This window comes from Dermacentor variabilis, chromosome 3 (assembly GCF_050947875.1).
Source record: "Dermacentor variabilis isolate Ectoservices chromosome 3, ASM5094787v1, whole genome shotgun sequence".
NCBI classification, from domain to species: Eukaryota; Metazoa; Arthropoda; class Arachnida; order Ixodida; family Ixodidae; genus Dermacentor; species Dermacentor variabilis.
This window is the reverse complement of record NC_134570.1, coordinates 7,932,422-7,951,821: the sequence shown is the minus strand read 5'-3', so window position 1 is coordinate 7,951,821 and position 19,400 is coordinate 7,932,422. Positions and strand designations below refer to the sequence as shown.

Genomic DNA, 19,400 nt, shown 5'->3' with positions numbered 1-19,400 from the left:
TGAGCGCCATGACCATATGTAGATATCCCATACCGGATTACACTGTAGCATAAGGCATGTACTACAAGCTTTCGGACAGACAATGGCATGTAAAATTTTATATTATACAAAACACAAGACACTGCGCGAAGTTTTTGACAAATATATGCGAAATGAGAGTTCCAGGATAAATCACTGTCAAAAAAGACACCAAGGTATTTAATTGAACAAGCGTATTGCACAGGGGCACACGAACAGGGATTGCAATGTGATGTGTGCAAATATAATGGGGACGATAGGGTAACTTGCTTGACAGAATTGTGGAAACAGATTAGTTGAGTTTTGGACGCATTGATATGGACTACATTATTCTGAAACCAGTCCACCACTTTTGTTGTTGCCATTTGTAAAGAAGACGGCGTCAGTGTAACTTCGAGCGTGTGAAACAAGGACAGTGTCATCAGCATATTGATATAATTTGACGTTCACAACATTAGATAAATCGTTAAAATACAAATTAAATAATAACTGACTTAAAATTGAACCTTGGGGGACGCCTGCTTTAATTTCGGTCAGGTTGTTACGAAATTTTTCAATAGACACAAGTTGGTGCCTATGAGATAAGAAGTTTTTCAGAAGCCTCAAAAACGCACCCCGAAAGCCTAGAAAAGAAAGTTTGGTTAGCAGTATGCTATGGCAGACGCTGTCAAACGCTTTGCGTACGTCTAGAAACAGAGCACAAGTAATCTGATTGTGTTCAAACGCAGAGTCTAGTGTATCGCAAAAATCTTCAAGCAGCAATTGCGTACCCCGATTCGGCACAAAACCATACTGGCTAGGAGATAACACGCCACGTTTGCTTAAAAAGCTGCTCATTGTCTTGAGCAGATGTTTTTCCAATATCTGCCCAATGCATGAAAGGATTGAAATAGGCCGGTAGTTTTCGATGTTGTTGCGTGCGCCACTTTTAAAAAGAGGAATGACCAGCGCATTTTTCAGGTTATCGGGAATGATACCAGTGGTAATAATATTGTTTAAAATGAGTAGTAGGACATCATTTATTGCTTCGAAAGTTCTGCGCAGCACTAATATTGAAATACCATCAATTCGAGGAGACTTATTTGGTTTTAGACCGAAAAGGATTGATTTGAGGTCATGTTCCGAAAACATGGGAAGAAGGGCGGATTCTGAAATACTAGTTTGCAATGTGCAAATATCGGGATGAAGTCTCGCTACACCAGACACTTTTGAAAAAAATGAGTTAAAATCATTAGCGGTGGCAGTACCATTTGAAGAAAAACTAGACATCAGATCAACATGGCGATTAGCGTTTACATCACCACCTCTAAGATTGTTAATTAGGGACCATGTTTTCCTGCTGTCACAACGAGCGTCCGTGAATTTTGCTCGTAAGTTATTGCGTTTTGCTAGACGCATCATAGCATTGACCTTATTTCGAAGCTCTTTGTACGGAAGCCGCAAAGCAGTACAATTAGGACTTCTCTTTGTTTGAACCCATAACAAGTCTTTTGCTTGTATTGCCGCGAGTATTTCTGTCGACATCCATTTTTGGTCCAATTTACGTTGTTTGATTTTACAGACCCGTGTAGCTGCAAGCCGGAAATCGGTGAACAGTGTTGCAAAGTTGTCATAGGCGTCGCCTGGAGGAACAGTCATCAAAAAGTTATGCCAGTCGTGATTCATTACAAATTTTTCGAAAGCCAAAGGGTCAACAATTGAGATTTGTTTGACTTCATTTGGAGCGACCGAGTTGGTAGTGTCATCTGTTAGAGAGCAGCAGACCATGTAATGATCAGCAAGTTTCGTTGTAATAACGGCCGATTTGACACTTAAGTTATGTGCACGTATATTTATATGATCTATGCAAGATGTGACAAGATGACCAGCAAGGAATTCTTCGCGTGTAGGTTCACAGATCGTGTTTTGCAAGCCCTATTTGGAAATGACGTCCAAATAATTGCCAACTGTCGTTGCTGAAGGGCGTAGCGTATCTATGTTGACATCCCCAATTAGGCAAACATGGTCCATTGACGACATCGAGGCCAGGGCAGCATCAAGTTCATTCAGGAATATACGACCGTTGCAACACGGTGGGCGATAAACCGCAAGCAGAATTAGTGACAAGGAAGGTGCGCAAAGACGCACTACCACAATTTCAGCTTGGGGAAACGAGAAAGTCAGCTCAGTTGTCGCCCATGTGTCCCGGATGAAAACTGCCACGCCTCCTCCCCTTTTAATTGGCCTAGTGTATTAAAAAACTTGGTATCCAATAATCTGATGCTGATTGATGCAGGCGGACGGAATGTTAATCTCGGTAAGCACGATCGCATCGAAATAGGAGTTGAAAGGAGTAATTAAGGCCTGAAAATGGTCCCAATGTTTTCTAATATTACGAATGTTGACGTGAACAACACGGAAGGCGCAACCATTAGGATTTGGAAAGAAACTAAGAACCTCGTTTAGATTAGTGCATGTCTTGAAGGCAACTTTGTTCATGCTAATGCAATACTCTCGAGATCAGATGCCTTATTGATATACTGAATAGGTGCATCTTCATCCCTCTTAGCCAGTATCCTGCCGTTTTTGGTCCAAACGAATTTAAATTTTGATTCTTTGCCTTTCTGCCTTGCCAGCCGATACAGCTTCCGTTGGGCACGCGTAAGATTATCGTTGAAGTAAAGCCGTGGAAAGGTACTATCTTGAGCAAGTTCACGTAGGATTCCTCGTGCAGCGAGCCATTGCTGTTTGGCCGAAAGAGTGTGCATTTGCACAAGGACTACAGGAATGGTATTGCTGCGTGCGGGAAGTCGGTGAACGGCAGAAACATCGGTCAGTTTGAATTCCGAAATGTTTAGCTTCGCCGCCAGTCCCGACAATAAGGAAGGCAAATCCTCGTTGGGGTTATATTGCAGGCCATGAGTCTCAAAATTGCAGCGTCGGCTGTATTGCTCTAATTCGCCAAGTTCAGAGCCAACCTTCTCAAGCAGCTCAGCCTGGGCTATAAACTTAGAGTAAAGTGTATGTACTTGCGTGCCAAGCTCGCCGACTGCTGTCTGGTTCGCAGTTACTGTGGTTGACACCGATTCATATTTAACAGCAAGGGAATCGAGCGACCCCTGCATCTGCAGAACAGTTTCTGCAGTTTTTTCTCCGATAGCTTTGAAGGTCAGTAGTTCTTCGACTCGACTAGCCAACATTTCAACTGTAGTCGTCAGCCGGTCCAGTTTATCATTTACAGTCAAAAGTTGCTGTTCTAGTACTCCATCATCCGATTTATTACCCATTGAAGGTTGTTTGACGGTTTGCGTCTTGCATGCCGGACATACCCAAGATCCCCGTTTTGCTGCCGACATTTTCGAAAAAGTTGATTCAGCGACCGTCGAGCAGTTTTTACCCAGGTGGAAAGCTTCATTACAAACAAAGCACGTCAGACACTTATCGTCTCGCGGCAATGGCTCAGCACAAGCGTTACAATCAGGCATTGTGGTGCAGTCGGCGGCAGAGAGCAAAATAGAAAAAAGAACGGGGGCAGGTGGTCGTTTCAACTCACCTGTCGACAGCAAAATAACAGATCAATACATGGTACAGCCTTGCCGCCGACTGCGACGGGAGTCAGCGAGAGCAGTCCTTTTGTAGACGGTAGTCAGACTTGATTGGGCTGCCGAGATCAGGTGACCAAGGCGATGGCAGCGACGTAGGGCGACAGGGAACGAAGCCGATGTTGGTCCTTTGGTATCTTGATGCAAAAATCGGTGATCCAGGCAGCCAACACGCGTCGATGCGTGTTCCCTGATAGCCGGATCGGTAGCTTTGAGTGCGTGCGCAACCGGACAGCCTGTCGACAGCAAAATAACAGATCAATACATGGTACAGCCTTGCCGCCGACTGCCTACCTAACACAACCTAACACACAATTTTCTATATCGAAAAGAAAACCCACAAATTTGCGAAAAATGCCATGAATCGCTTACAGTAAACCACATACTTATGTCATGTCCACATACTGAAGCACACAGGCGGAAACATTTCAACAATTTGTCTCAATTGCACATACCTTTACACCCTGCCTTAATATTGGGCGATGAGCCGCTAGTGCCATTCACTAACTTGTTCAAATTTTTATACGAAATTGGGTATTTGCATCGACATTAAGGTAACGCAGCTATTGCTACCTTAACATTGCACTGACCTGTGACTGGCGCAGCATGGCCTTCGTCGCTTTCAGGGCCATTAAACTCGAATTAACTGACTATATTAGCAGCCATGGAGGCATTGTGTAATCAAGGACTACAGCAGGTATGCGTGAATATCCTGGGAAATATCTAAACATATTTCACTGCTACCTTGTGTTGCGTACTCCAGGGTAGCGTACCGTACTGCTGCCGAGAAGTAGCGACGCCTGCCTATCGAAGCTCGACCGACATTACTTATTGGGTAGCGTGGCGTTGTCGGCGGGCTGCAGGCATTCGGTAGACCATGGCGACCAAGCAGGGGCGAGACGATTTGCTAGTGCGAAACTTGCACTGTTTATTCAAAGGTAGTTGAAATAAAATAAGAAGAGCATGAAGTATGAAGTCTCTCAAAGTATATTTCAGAGCCCCTTAAATAGGCTCTCTACAAGTGTGGGCGGGATCTTGCTTCCGTCGAATGACACGTGACAGGCACGGAGAGAGGTCGCCCGTGGGCTCCGGCTCAGGCGGTAGGGTGAATGACCTGTCGCCACGTGGTGTCAGACGCCAAACCTAGCAGCATCTCCGGCGGGAGAGGAAGATCCCGACGTGTAGGGGCCAGCAGCCGCTGTTCGAGGGATCGGCGTTTCGGTATCAGGATTCCACGTAGAGGTCACGAACCCGTCGTTCGTAGCAGGTAGATTCCGGGGAGTGGTCATCCGTCCTCGTGGCGCTCTTGTGACTTTTCTCCTTGGTCCGGTCCGGTGAAATTGGTCTTTGCAAGCAGGTCTCGCAACTTTTCGTCTCCTGCGTGGGCAAGCAATCACCCCAGAACAGTGCCGGACCCACAACCACAAAGCAGCGAGCACAAGGCCACTCTCCCCCAGGACACACCCGGCTTTTAAATAAAAGAAAACCCGCTACACCTTTCCCATTTCCTACGCGCGTCCTCCCCCCCTTAACACTAAAAACAGCCAGTTCTTGAAAGCGCTAGGACGTGGTTATTAAAATCAGCTAACAATCGGCTTCACTTCGGAAAAACATATGAATGCACGAAAAATATGCCACGGAAACCCGGATGAGCATGAGGCTTTCGATACTGTAGGGGCAACGACTTAAACCGTCGGCATTGCCGTTAAGCTTACCCTTCTTGTAGCGAATATCGAAGGTGTACTGTTGAAGAGCCAAGCTCCAGCGCAAAAGACGACTTTTTCGTAGACATGGACTGCAGCCATATGAGGGGACAGTGGTCAGTCTCCATGGTGAATCTTGAGCCAGCGATATAGCAAGCTAGCTTCTGTACCGCCCAAACTACGCAAGCGCATTCCTTTTCTGATGCACTGTATGCTTCCTCACGAACTGAAAGCTTTCTACTGGCGTACAGTACAGGATGTTCGTTCTCGTCATCTCTCTTTTGACAGAGCACCACCCCCATACCCCTGTCACTGGCATCACACTGAAGAATGAATGGCTTAGAGTAGTCGGGCGCGTTCAACACTGGATGACTCGTTAATGCTTTCTTCAGCATACTAAAAGCCTTTTCTTTTGCGTCATCCCACTTTACCGTTTGTGGTTCTGTTTTTCTGAGAGCATCCGTTAAAGGACTCGCAATCTCGGAATACCGCGGAATATATCTTTGGTAATAACCCGCCAAGCCAAGGAATGATCTGATGTCCCGCTTGGTGCGTGGTTGCGGGAAGTTGTCTATCGCGGTCAGTTTAACCTCGGAAGGGCGACGATGGCCTTGCCCTATTACATGACCTAGATCAGCTACCTCCGCGCGCCCTAATTGGCATTTGGGAGCCTTAACAGTTAAGTTGGCCTCTCGTAGCCGACACAACACGGTTCGCAGGTGTTGCATATGGTCCGCCCATGATGAAGAAAGGATAGCTATGTCATCGAGATAGGGAAGTGCAAAGTCCTCCATTCCTCGTAGCACCTGGTCCATAAGGCTAGAGAAGCAATATGACGCATTCTTTAATCCAAAACCCAGGACTTCCGGACGAAAGGTTCCCATCGGGGAAATAAACGCTGCAAGCCTGCTTGCCCTCTCGGTCAACGGAACCTGCCAATACCCTCTGACTGAATCGAGCGTAGAAATGAATTTAGCACTGCTCACTATCTCAAGCCTTTCCTCGATATGCGGTATTGGATAAGTCTGGTCCTTCGTGATTAAATTGAGCCTGCGGTAGTCGATACATGGCCGCGGCTCTTTTCCTGGGACCTCAACCAAGATAAGAGGTGAGGTATAATAACTCTCTCCTGGCTCGATTACACCTAGCTATAACATCTTGTTTATTTCAGCGGTCATGACTTCACGTTGACGAGGCGAAACGCGATAAGCTTTCGAACGAACTGGGTCCGACGAGGTTAACTCGATGTCGTGAACGATCACAGTTGTCCTGCCCGGTGTGTCTGAAAATACGTCTTTAAATTCAAACACGAGTTCCCTCAGTTCGGCCCTTTGATTGGGATTCAACTCCGCCTGTTCCACTAACTTATCAATGGTGTCGTGAATGTCTTTTGTCTCCGTCACGGCTGTTAACTCAGGAAAGTCGACAGGCATTTCCTCAGATTGGTTATTCAAAGAGGGTTTCACGATCATTCGCTTTTCCCCAACTTCAAAGCGTCGCGTACGAGCCGTCCTGTCATAGTAATGCTCAGCATTGTTTTGTGCTTTACGCATTTCCGTCTCGGCAATGATTGTGGCAGGGCTTACGTTTAGCAATTTTCTCCTACTTTCTGCCTCTCGCGACATTTCAGGCTCCGTTGCTGTCCTAGTTTTTTCATTAGCTGGCGTACTTTCCGCCTCATCCCCTATAGGGCTGTCCTGTTCAGTACTAGTTGACCAATCAGCTGTCAAACCGGTTTCTTTCACCACTGGACTTTCATCCACTGCTTTAGCCGCGAGCTCCTTTGCCTTGGAACGAGTTAGGGCTTGCACTGTTCCCTCACTAAACCCGATTCCCTTGCGTCGTAGCAAATCCTCTGATTTGTTAGAAAACAAATACGGATACTGCGGCGGAAGATGTGCCGAGACGGCGGCTTCAGTGTCCAGTACTCCGAAAGGGCCTTCAATACGAATTTTGGCCTCCGGGAGACAAACACTGGAGGCCTCAACGGCTTGCCTTATCGAAGCACAGTCCCCCGTGAACTGGCCTGCCTCTACGTACGACGGATGCACTACGTCCATTGTGGCTGCCGAGTCGCGAAGCACTCTATACGGTTTGCCGTTTACCACGAGGTCTCGAATGTACGGTTCTAGCAATTTCAGGTTTTCCTCGTTACTAGTTAGTGACATCAACACTAGTTTGGGATTTCTGCATCCCACGGAGATATGCCCAGTTTGCCGGCAGTTGCAGCAAACTACTGGTTTCTTGGCCTCTGAAGCCTTTTTCTTTTGCTTTTCTGCCCTCTGTTCGGGTGACTCCTTTTCTCCTTCGCTGTCCCCGTCAGTACTTTTCCCTGAATCTGATCTTTCCTTTGTTTTATACCGACTCGACTTTGACCATCGTTTTGGCTTGTCGGGTCTGCATTTATTCATCTCCTCCTTAGGAGCTTCGCTGCCTTCGTCCGCACGGCGAGTTACGTACTCCTCAGCGAGATCGGCCGCTCTCGAAACAGTGTCTACGCCTGGCCTATCCTGAACCCAATACTTGATGTTTACTGGCAGCCGGCGGTAGAACTGTTCTAAGGCAACGCACTGCATTGTCTTTTCGGCATCGCCAAGTGCACCCTCTTCTCTGAGCCATTCCTTCAGGTTTACCTCCAAGGTGTATGCAAAATCTGAATATGACTCACTTTTGGTCTTCTCGACTTCCCTGAACTTTCGCCTGAATGCTTCAGCTGATAATCTATACTTTTTAAGCAGATTTGCTTTGACTTCGTCGAAGTCCTCTGCTTCTTCTTTCCCCATGCGGGCAATAATATCAGCTACCTCACGTGGCAGTAACGTAAGCAAGCGTTGCGGCCACGTGTTTCTCGCGAATTTTGCCTTCTCACACGTGCGCTCAAACTGCACCAGAAAAAGACCTATGTCCCCTCCTACTGCGTAGGGTGCCATCAAGTCTGTCATTCTGCGCTCGCTTTCACGTGCCTCTGTGCTAGGTCTTTCGCTATTTTGTGCTTTCAGAAGCTCAATCTCTAGGCGCTTCATTTCGAGTGCGTCGCGTGCAACACGGTCGCGCTCTTCTGTGGCCTCTAGGCGCTTACACTCTTCTTTTTCCTCACGGCGCTTACGCTCTTCTTTTTCCTCTAGGCGCTTACGCTCTTCTTTTTCCTCTAGGCGCTTACGCTCTTCTTCTTTTTCTTTAATGCTCTCGAGGCATTCCGTCAGTTCCTCGTCGTCTGCCCTGGTCGCTTCGATCGCCTCAATGATCTCCGGCTTTCTCTTTGATTCGGCAATTTGGAGGCCCAACTCTTTGGCCAAGCTCAACAATTCCGGCTTCAAGTTCATGGCTGCCCTTAGTGCTGCTAAACCTTCACTCTATACAACCTTGACGTACTCAAAGTTCCGTCAACGTTTTAAAGAAAAATCACTGCAATGTACTTTCCAAAAAATACGTAAAAGCCAAGTGATATCTCAGTGAAGAAAAGCCGTGCACTTACCATATGCAGTCATGATCCAGACACCTTCCTTCCGAACGTTGTTGCCAGAACGAAGAGGCTACAATCTCGTCGTTGTCGTCCAAGTTGGTTTCTCCAGGATTCCGTATCCCAATCGCTGCCAGCTAGCTTGTTGCGTACTCCAGGGTAGCGTACCGTACTGCTGCCGAGAAGTAGCGACGCCTGTCCATCGAAGCTCGACCGACATTACTTATTGGGTAGCGTGGCGTTGTCGGCGGGCGGCAGGCATCCGGTAGATCATGGCGACCAAGCAGGGGCGAGACGATTTGCTAGGGCGAAACTTGCACTGTTTATGCAAAGGTAGTTGAAATAAAATAAGAAGAACATGAAGTATGAAGTATCAAGTATGAAGTCTCTCAAAGTACATTTCGGAGCCCCTTAAATAGGCTCTCTACAAGTGTGGGCGGGATCTTGCTTCCGTCGAATGACATGTGACAGGCGCGGAGAAAGGTCGCCCGTGGGCTCCGGCTCAAGGGGTAGGGTGAATGACGTCTCCGGCGCCGTGGGGTCCGGCCAAGAGAAGGTGAAAGGGGATGAGGTAAGCACACACGATGCCACGACCATGAGAGGAGGGGAAGGGGATGAGGTCGCCCGTGGGCTCCGGCTCAGGTGGTAGGGTGAATGACCTCTCCGGCGCCGTGGAGTCCGGCCAAGAGAAGGTGAAGGGGATGAGGTAAGCACGCATGATGCTACGACCATGAGAGGAGGGGAAAGGGATGAGGTCGCCCGTGGGCTCCGGCTCAGGGGCAGGGTGAATGACCTGTCGCCACGTGGTGTCAGACGCCAACCCTAACACTTGGTTCTCCACAAGAAAAGTGGAAAATTTACTCTCAAGAAAGGGGTCATGCAAGGAGACGCAATCTCTCCAATGCTATTCACTGCATGGCAAAAAGTATTCAAGTTATCAAGCTGGGAAGGCTTAGGAGTTAGGGGTTAACGGCGAATATCTCAACAACCTTCTTTCTACTTATATATCCTCTCGTGAACAGTATGTAACTGTTAGAGGTTGTCAGTCCAACATTGTTCCCGTTGCTTCTGGTGTACCGCAAGGTAGCGTCTTAGGCCCACTCCTATTTTTGATCTTTATTAATGATTTACATAGTAACATTGATGTTGATATTTTTTATCTTTATTAATGATTTACAAAGTAACATTGATGTACAGTACCGTAAATACAGTCGATGATCAGATTATATTAAATTTAAACCTGCAAAGAATAGCGAAATGGTGTAACGACCGGCAGATGGAATTAAACTTTAAAAAGTCTGTGTTCATGTCATTAACTAGAAAGAAAAATGTTCATTACAATTATCAAATCAACGGTTATATGCTTGAAAGAGTCGTTGAGTATAAATACCTAGGCATAACATTTACATCAGATCTACGATGGAATACCCACATTGAAAATGTCATTTCCAAAGCTTTTAAAACACTATGGTACCTGTGACGCACTAGGTACAGTGCTACTCCGGATGTAAAATGCCTCGCTTACAAAACCCTAGTCAGACCGATAATCGAATATGCTAAAGTACTTTGGGATCGTCACACAGCAACTAATTGTCACAAGCTAGGTAGGATTCAGCGACTCGCTGTAAGGTTTATGTTTAATAAATATCGCCGAAACCATTCTTCAACAGATCTCTGCCAACAAGCCCTACTACCTATGCTAGAAACCAGAACCAGATATCAAAGACTAAGAACTCTTTACCTCATTATCAATAATTATCTTAAAATAAATAAATCAGATTACTTTGAGATCAAAACTAGTGTAACATCAGGGCATCGTCATAGTAAGTTTATGCCATTACCGACTATAAGAAAATGATTGTTTTGAGTTTAGTTATTTATCCCGAACTTGTAGAGACTGGAACTCTCTTCCAGATTCTGCTGTTCGGTCGACATCATTAGCTGAATTTCGGCGCCACTTAGAAAATTTCATCTATGGCACTAGCACAGGGCGATGAGGTCAGATTGCTGCTGCATAAGATGAGTGTTGTTCTGATTTCTGAGTGATGCATTTTTTTGTTTGTGTGTGTATTTTGCGACATGATTTATTGACTGATGTATAACTATGGTTTTCAATATGTTCTGTACTACTTATTTTGCTGTTCAGCTTCGTATTGTTTCTTGCACTCCTGTTACAGCCCCTGAAGGAGGCTGACAGTATTAATAAATGAAATGAATGAAACCTTAATCTTGCAGATGAGATTTTCCTGTTCGCCAAGAGTGGGGATGAATTGCAGCAAATGAATAAGGACCTTAACCGAGAAAGTGTAAGCTTAAGGTTGAAGATTAATGTGCAGAAGACAAAGGCAATGTTCAATAGCCTGGCAAGGGAACAACAATTCGGGATTGCCAGTGAGCGTCTAGAGTCTGTGCAGGGGTATGTTTATCTAGGTCAATGACTTACAGGGGACCTTGATCAAGAAGGAAACTTAAAGAAGAATAAAAATGGGTTGAGTGCATATGGCAGGCACTTCCAGATCCTGACTGGAAGCTTAATTACCACTATAATTGAAAAGAAAGATGTACAATCACTGCATTCTACCAGTGCTAACCTATGGGTCAGAAACTTGGAGGTTGACAAAGAAGCTTGAGAACAACTTAAAGGGACACTAAAGGAAAGTACAAAATTGAGTTATATCGACGAAGCATTCGTTTAGAAGTCTATCATCGTTTCCTGTATGCCAATATATCAATTTTCGCCTAGGAAATTGCCGTCACAGGCGCCGCTGCTGCTTCTCAATTTGAACCGCCCGCGCCAAAGCGGAGGACTTGACGTAATCTCCATGTGACCACCCTCTGTGTTGGTATTATATGTTTTGTAGACTATTAGCTCTATATATGAAGCGTACTGTTTGGTTGGTGCTCCGACTGCGTGAGTCACTCTGTGTCTCTGCTTAGCTTCAGGTTGCCAGTTACGGTCACTTGAGCCTCCGCTGCCGAAGCTGGCAGGGTGGTGAATTGCCACACGTTGCCGCCTTGGCCGTTGAAACAGAGAAAAGTGATGCCGTTCGCAGCGATGGGTCGCGGCCCCTCTTTGTGAATCAGAGGTGCTGACACCACACATAAGAGGTACCGTAGTCGACAATAAATGTCGCCACTCCGATTTTCTATTTTTGTCGTTTCCTCGCTCACAGAATCTCTGTTTTCATTACGATTTCGTTATTACAGAAGCATAATCTTTCATTCTAGCTTGACCCAATATTTACCTTTAGTGTCCCTTTAGGGACCGTGCAAACAGCGATGGAAGGAATAATGCTAGGCACAACGTTAAGAAACACGAAGAGAGCGGTTTGGATAAGAAAGAAAAAAAAGGAGGGTCAATATTTTAGTTGTCATTGAAAAAAAAAAATTCAGCTGTGCATACCATGTAATGCGCAGGGCGGATAACCGGTAGACCATTGTTACTGAATGGGTGCCAGGGGAAGGGAAACGCAGTTGTGGGTGGCAGAAAATTTGTTCGGGTGGTGAAATCAGGATTCCAGGCGCAAGTTGGAATCGGCCAGCCAAGATAGCGGTATTTGGAGATCACTAGGCGACGCTTTCATTCTGCAGTGGACATAAAAAGAGGCTTGCGGTGATGATGGATGATGATTGATTGCTTGTAACAGTGTCGCCTTTATGGTTATAAGTGTGATCCTTTTTATTAGTTTGTTTTATTACGGGCACGGTGGTGGTGACGTTGATTTGTTTCGTATGTAGAGAATATTTATATATTCATATTTGATGTGCAGCCAAATCAGATCTGTTTGGGTGCGCCGTGTTGACGCACCTGTATGCGGCAGGAGGAGGGAGCTCTGTGGGGCGCCACATACCTTTCGTCTATGCCACCACTTGAAAGTTGAAAACCTGCAAACTTCAAGCAACTAAAAAAAAGTGTCCGATGATTACCATAGTATCATACCATACCATACGGGCCCCATTATCGATGGTTCTGAAAAATATTGTGGGATTTCACGTGCCAAAACCGCGATATTATTATGAGGCACGGCGTAGCGGGGGACTCCGGATTAATTTTGACCACCTGGGGTTCTTTAACGTGCACCAGAACCTAAGTACCCAACTGTTCTTGCATTTCGCCCCCATCGAAATACGGCCGCCGTGGTCGGGATTTGATCCCGCGACCTCGATCGTGCTTAGCCCCGCAGCACCAAGGCCACTAAGCAACAACGGCGGGTCGTTGGTTCTGGTGACTGCCGTTCTAAGTAGGAAATCTCACTCCATGTTATTAACATTGCAGTTTCAACTTCGGGACTAAAGGTAGCAGTGAGGCTGAGGGGACAGAAGCTAACATATATTGGCCTCATCCAAGTTGTGTCGTTTAGTCCCCAGTATGCGGCCCAACTGCTTTAGCCTCCATCGCCCTCCCCCCCTTAACGGCAAAGCTGTTAAGGACTAGTTCCCCCAGTATCGTATCCGTGTGTAGACACAACTCCCCATACGTGGACCGATCCCGAAGATAGTGCAATGCCGGACCGATGCGCGGCGGAGGTGCAGTTCGCCATTAAGCGGCCCACATACAGAGCTTCACTGGTCATCCTTCTTCCAGAGTGGAAGGGCACTGATTTCGTTTTCAACCTACTTGAGGACTAAACAAAAGGCTCCTCTTTACGCAGGCGCCATGTCTCGCACGCTGTCGGCACTGGGTTCACTGACCAGTCCTCTCTTCTGGATCGGAGTCTTGGTGCGCGTCAGCCTCGTGGTGCCCGCGTTGGTGAGGTTCTGCTTGCTGGTGAGTGCACATGCCTACGCAGCACATACGAGCAGGTTGGGATGACGCTAGCGCACCGTTATTATTGCGACAGCCATTATATGGACACTCCAGGCGCATTTCTGCGGTCGGCGTCGCTGTCACCGTGATGTTCCTTATAAAGTCGAAGGGCGATAACGTGGTCGCCGCGTGCCGTATGCGCGTGTATGCGCGTATGCGTGCCGTATGCGCGAGTGAAAATTTCAGAGGGTGAGCCGATAATAGCGGCTCGATCTCGCGCGCAAGGAAGGAAAGCGGGGACGAAGTGCGCCGTCTAGCGTCGCGCGCAAGGCACCGGGGGGGGGGGGGAAGGGAGGCATTCTACTCCGTCGGCTGCTGCGTTTGGCGCGGTCGCGCGCGCCCTATCTTGAAAGCGATTTTTTTTGGCCAGGGAAAAAGAATTCGCGGAGTGCTGATAGCTTCGTCTGCGCTGTGCTTTCACCGCTTAGTTCATGTTGAAGCGAGAGGCACGATTGTCGATTCGCTCGCTGCTGCTACTGCGCTTCCTCACCCCAGCGTTTTGAGAGCGAGTTTCCACGGTCATCGAGTGAGATGTGTTCACGTTTGCTTGTGTGCGTGCGACACCATCCTTGTTGATTTAGTTAGTAAGCGAATGTTTACCAGTTTATACGGCCGATGAAACTACTATCCTTGCGTCATATAGCTGTCTAATAGTTTGCTGTGGCAATTGATGCTTCACCTCGTGCGAAACTGCGACTTTTTGTCTCATCGTTTCATGGAAAGCTAAAGTAGGACGAACTGGCGCTGAAAAAGGAAGATTTTGGCATACACGATTAGAAGAGACGTTGCATGTGCACATCGTTTTTAAATAGTGGACAGATCCTCTTCAAGCAAAGGAGGCGGGCACTAACGAATGCCTAAGGTGACGGTCAAAGGTCAAGCAGAGGAGGCGCATCTCCATGTTCCCGCTACTGGACATGCCAACGTATGTGCTTTGAACGGGCTTTGTAGCACTTTTTTATTATGATAGTCAATTCAATCAATTATAGGGTTTTACGTGCCAAAACCACTTTCTGTTATGAGGCACGCCGTAATGGAGGACTCCGGAAATTTAGACCACCTGCGGTTCTTTAACCTGCATCTAAATCTAAGTACACGGGTGTTTTCGCATTTCGCCCCCATCGGAATGCGGCCGCCGTGGCCATTTTAAGTAGCCTCCACCGTAAAAACATAATGCTGTATACATCACGTGGGTAGTTTCGTGTCACTTGGAGCTGTATTATGGCTCTATACTAAATGGAATGAGCGTGCAAACATCGTGTTCCTGCGTTGTATGTGTAGTTGTATGTTTTCGCAATGTTTTCCCTTGTCTAAATGTAGCTGTTTACCATGGGCTTCACGCTTCTTTAAGACATTGTAACATAAAACATGAAAAAACAAGCGTCGCAGTTTCGCCCGAAAGGCGAAGCATTGATAACGATATCAATGTATAGACAGCTACTGAAATGAGGTGCATAGTTTTATTGGCTGTATAAATACCAGTAAATTTGTGTTCACTATAATTAAATAACAAGTATGGCGTTACGCTAGCACTTACCAGTTAAGCGTGAACGGATCTAACTCGACGACCACAAACACTGGCTGTCACAACGTTCGCATGAAGAGCACTGGAAACGGGAAGCAGACGTTTCGTGCGGCCTCTTGCTTCGCTGCGTCTCGGAAATTTGATAGTACGTAACATTTAACACTAGGCGCGCGTGAAGATAGCTCGCGTAATGTCACCAACAATATCCCCCCCCTCCCCCTCAGCTTTGCACCCGCCGCAGATTATCGGCGAGATACGGTGCGAGGATCGCATATGTGCTCAGCCGTCCGGTCAGCCATGCGCAGTCATGGCCGCGCTAGAAGAGGAGACGCCCACCCATCTGCTTCTCCCCCCTACCATGCAGTGGATCGCGGGACCTCAACATAGGGCGCGCGGGAAGACGGCGCACATCACGTTGCCGTCTTTCTCAGCTAATCCTCGCACACTTTCCTTGCTTCCACAGCATGCGGCACGGGGAGCGCGATAATATCTTTTCGCACTCGGGCTTTTAGTGAACATCACGACGTCGACGGCGGCGAAAATACGTCTGGAGTGTCCATGTAATTGCTATCGCGATAAAACATAGCACAAATCAAAAACAGATCTCGATAAGTAATTCCTATTGTAAAAGGAAGGTATTAGACTCTACGCTGAGTTACATTGCGCACGCCCGTCATTTCTTCCGATCGCGGCTACATCTGGCCTACGTGAAAGGGACGGAAGCGGAGTGGAAGCGCACCGTCTTCGGTGGCGCGCGAGGCACGCAGCGTTGGGAGTAGACCATAGTCTAGTATATACACTCTAGTTGGGAGGTACCGGGGAGCGACTTTACAATTGCTAATAAATACAGCGGGGCGTGGCTCTTGCGCAGGCGCCGGACGTTTGTGCGCTTGGGCGAGTAAGAGCGGACGCGAGAGAGAAAATGTGGGGGCTTTTGCTCCTTGAATATATGACTGGCTGGCGCTACGGAGGAGGTTGCTTAGCGCGTGTTGTGTGCGTTTGTCCCCAGGCGTGCCGGCATTGCGGAGTGGGGCCGGATTTGTTTACGCTCGGAGGCTGGTTGCCGGCGTGGTGAAATAGGCGAAGCCGCGGGCACTGACGTTGGTGACCGCTGTGCCGGACAGACTGTCTAGCACCCGCGGATCTCGTGCTGAGTCGGTCGTTGCGGATCATAGCTTTCGTTTGCGTTGCGGCGATGTACCTTGGAAATTATATCACAGCACAGTAGGGACCGTAGTAGAGGCCGGGTCGCATGTATTGAAAATCTAGAAGGCAGAGGGCCTTAGCAACCAGGGTTGAACGCAAGTGGTTGAAAGGCCGCCGGTGACGCTTGACGCCCCTGCAACCGCTATTAGAATACGTATGCTCTACCCTAACGCCTCTTAGGCTAAGCTAACCTAACGTGATGCTAACCTAACGTTAATCTAACCAAACGTAGCCGAGACGAAAATACAGTAATCATCACGGCGTAACCGCTGTGAGAATATGTCGTGCCACCCTAACGGTTTTCGCGCTAACGTAACCTAACGTTAACCTAACCTAACGTGGCCGAGACGCGAAGACAAAAATCCGCACGGCGTAACTGGTGTTAGAATACGCAGCGCCACCCTAGCGCCTTTTACGCCAACTGAACCTAAACTAACCTAGCAGCGTAACCTGGACGAGACGCAAAGCCAGTAATCCTCATGGCATGACATCAGGCAGTGGCGTTCAACCGCGGTTGCTAAGGCGCTGTGCGTTTATTTCACTCAGAGGGGATCGCTCAAAAAAGCTCTTGAAAACTCGCGGACAGCAGCATACTAAAAGCCTGCCAAGAACGAAGATACTGCACCAGGAGAGCAGGCCGGGCCTCTGCTGCGGCGCCTGCTGCTCCCCCGGAAAAATCAGTTTTTTTGAAGGTAGAGCGCCGTGAGGGGCAATAAAGGTTTAATCCGGCATGGCTGACTCAGAGCCGCAGGCGCGAGCAATTCTGTCCGACTTTAGACACAGCGACCACCAAATGGGGCGTCCGTGCCCACCGCTTCATTGCGTGGGTAGGCAGCGTCGGAGCGTAAACTCAGCCCCACTCCGCAATGCCGGCACGCCTAGGGTACAAACGCATACAACACGAGCAAATAAATTTTCCCCTCCATAGTGTCTGGGCAAAGTTAGATATTCAAGGGGCAAAAGCCCCCAGATTTTCTCTCTCGCACCCGCTCTTATTCGCGCCTGCGCAGAAACGTCGTCCGCCTCTGAAAGTGCTACGCCCCGCTGTACTTACTAGCAACTGTAAAAATGCGACCGGCGAGGAGTGGAGGAAGGGGGGCGGCGTTCTGCTCGATCCGGTTCCAACTGCGGGTGTGGCGGCCGTATCTTGAGAGCGATCTGCATTGGGGCAGTCTAGGTGCGTCAGCGGCTCGTAGCATTGTGCGTGCTGTGTGTTCTCGGCGCTCACTTTGCGTTAAAGCGATAGAGAGCGCGAAAATTACTTCGCTCGCGTCTGCTGCCGCGTATCCTCACGTCAGTGTTTTGACGGCGAGTGTCCTCGATCATCGAGTGTGATGTGTTCACGTTTGCGGTGCGCGCTGACACCACGCCATGCTTCTTAATTTAGTTTGTAAGCGAATGTTTACAAGTTGATACAGCCATAAAAGTACTATCTTTCGTATAGCTGTCTGCTAATATGCTCTCGCAATCGATGCTTCGCCTTGCGGGTGAAATAGTGGCTTTTTTTAATGATGGGAATTTATTGTCACATAAACACTTCACATAGTCAGTACTACCACAGCAGACAGGGCCATGAAGCGTAGAGCCCGGTTTAGGCACATTGTATCAGGCACAAATCAAACAAAAATATGCAAGTGTAAATTAATAGCCTAGTTACAAATGTGATAAGTCTTGATTTACAAAATCAATATTTATGAATACCATTTACTTTAAAATTTTAGCTTCTCACCGCCAGTACGTGTCACTTACACGTGCACGAAACGTCTGCTCCCCGTTTCGGGTGCTCTTCATGCCAACGTTGTGACAGCCAGTGTTCACGGTCGTCGAGTTAGGTCCGTTCATGCTTACTTGGTAAGCGCGCACGTGGCGCCATACTTGTTGATTTAATTATAGTGAGCAAATATTTACTGGTATATATATATATATATATATATATATATATATATATATATATATATATATATATATATATATATATATATATATATATATATATATATATATATATATATATATATATGGCGAAAAATAATTAAGAACCACATTTCGTGCAGTTGTCTATACATTGATATCGTTATCAATGCTTCGCGTTTCGGGCGGAATTGCAAGATTTGTCGTTGCCGGACTGGAACTTGAAAATGTGAATTGTCGTCTATAATATGGACACTATTAGCCAAGAAGGACTAAAAGGGATATGGCTTGCTTGACATTTTCTACTTTTTCTCATTATTTTGCTATAAATTAGGCTCTAGGCCACGAAACCCTATATGAACATACTGACAAGATTCAGAGTGCCTCAAATAATTTATATCGCATGTTTCTACAAACTCTTTTTGCAATATTTAAAAATAGCTGTTTTGAAAAAAAAAAAAAGAACGGTGGTTTCCGCGGAGACATGCCGTGAGCGGTGGCGAGCATGGCGTGATACGAGGCGGTTAGTTTCTAATTAACAAGAAATCCAACAGATAACGTTTAGGCTTAATTTCAGTGGCCTCATCGTAATCGGGACAGTGAGACGAGCTATCCGTACAATTCATAACTTTTGGATCTGGAAGAAGTTCGGCGTTAGTGCGAGCCTCGCTCCTGCTCGCGTAACCCAGCGGCGGGCATCCGCCGTGTGGGATCCTGGCTGTCGCTGCGCTCTGGCTGCCGCTGCTGGGAATCAGAACGTCGCTTCGAAGAAGGGCCCGACTACACGCTCGCTGCAGCCTGCCAATTTCGGCTTCTCACGCTTTTGCTAAAGCCAAATTTCGTCGTGCCACAGTTCTGTAGGTAATCCCATTTTCCCAGGTCCAAAAGTTATGGCTTTTACGGAGCGCTCGCTTAGAAATTCCGATTACGACGATCCCTTAAATTATGAAAGTTAATTAATCAATTTTGTTATTTAGTGACTAGTTGTCTAGTATCACCCGTCGCGCCAAGGTCGCCACCGCTAATGGCATGTTTTCGAATGAACCGTCTTTTATTTCGAACCCGCTATTCTACTCGCCGTCGTGACGTAGTGGCTTTGATCTTGCACTGCTAGGCCCGAGAGCGCGTGATGAAGAGCCGCATTTCGATAGGGACGAAATGCAAAAATGTTTGTGTACCGTGCATTAGG

At 47.3% G+C, this 19,400-nt stretch overlaps 1 protein-coding gene across 7 annotated transcripts in view; it reads left to right on the top strand.

The window, feature by feature from the left end:
* LOC142575118 (uncharacterized) overlaps positions 1-19,400 on the top strand; it is a 171,263-nt gene that overhangs the window by 149,762 nt on the left and 2,101 nt on the right. For all 7 annotated transcript variants that reach the window (XM_075684120.1, XM_075684116.1, XM_075684121.1 and 4 more), the window contains one exon: positions 13,415-13,530. In XM_075684120.1, coding sequence (XP_075540235.1) covers positions 13,415-13,530 — 116 coding nt within the window. The remainder of the gene's footprint in view (positions 1-13,414; positions 13,531-19,400) is intronic.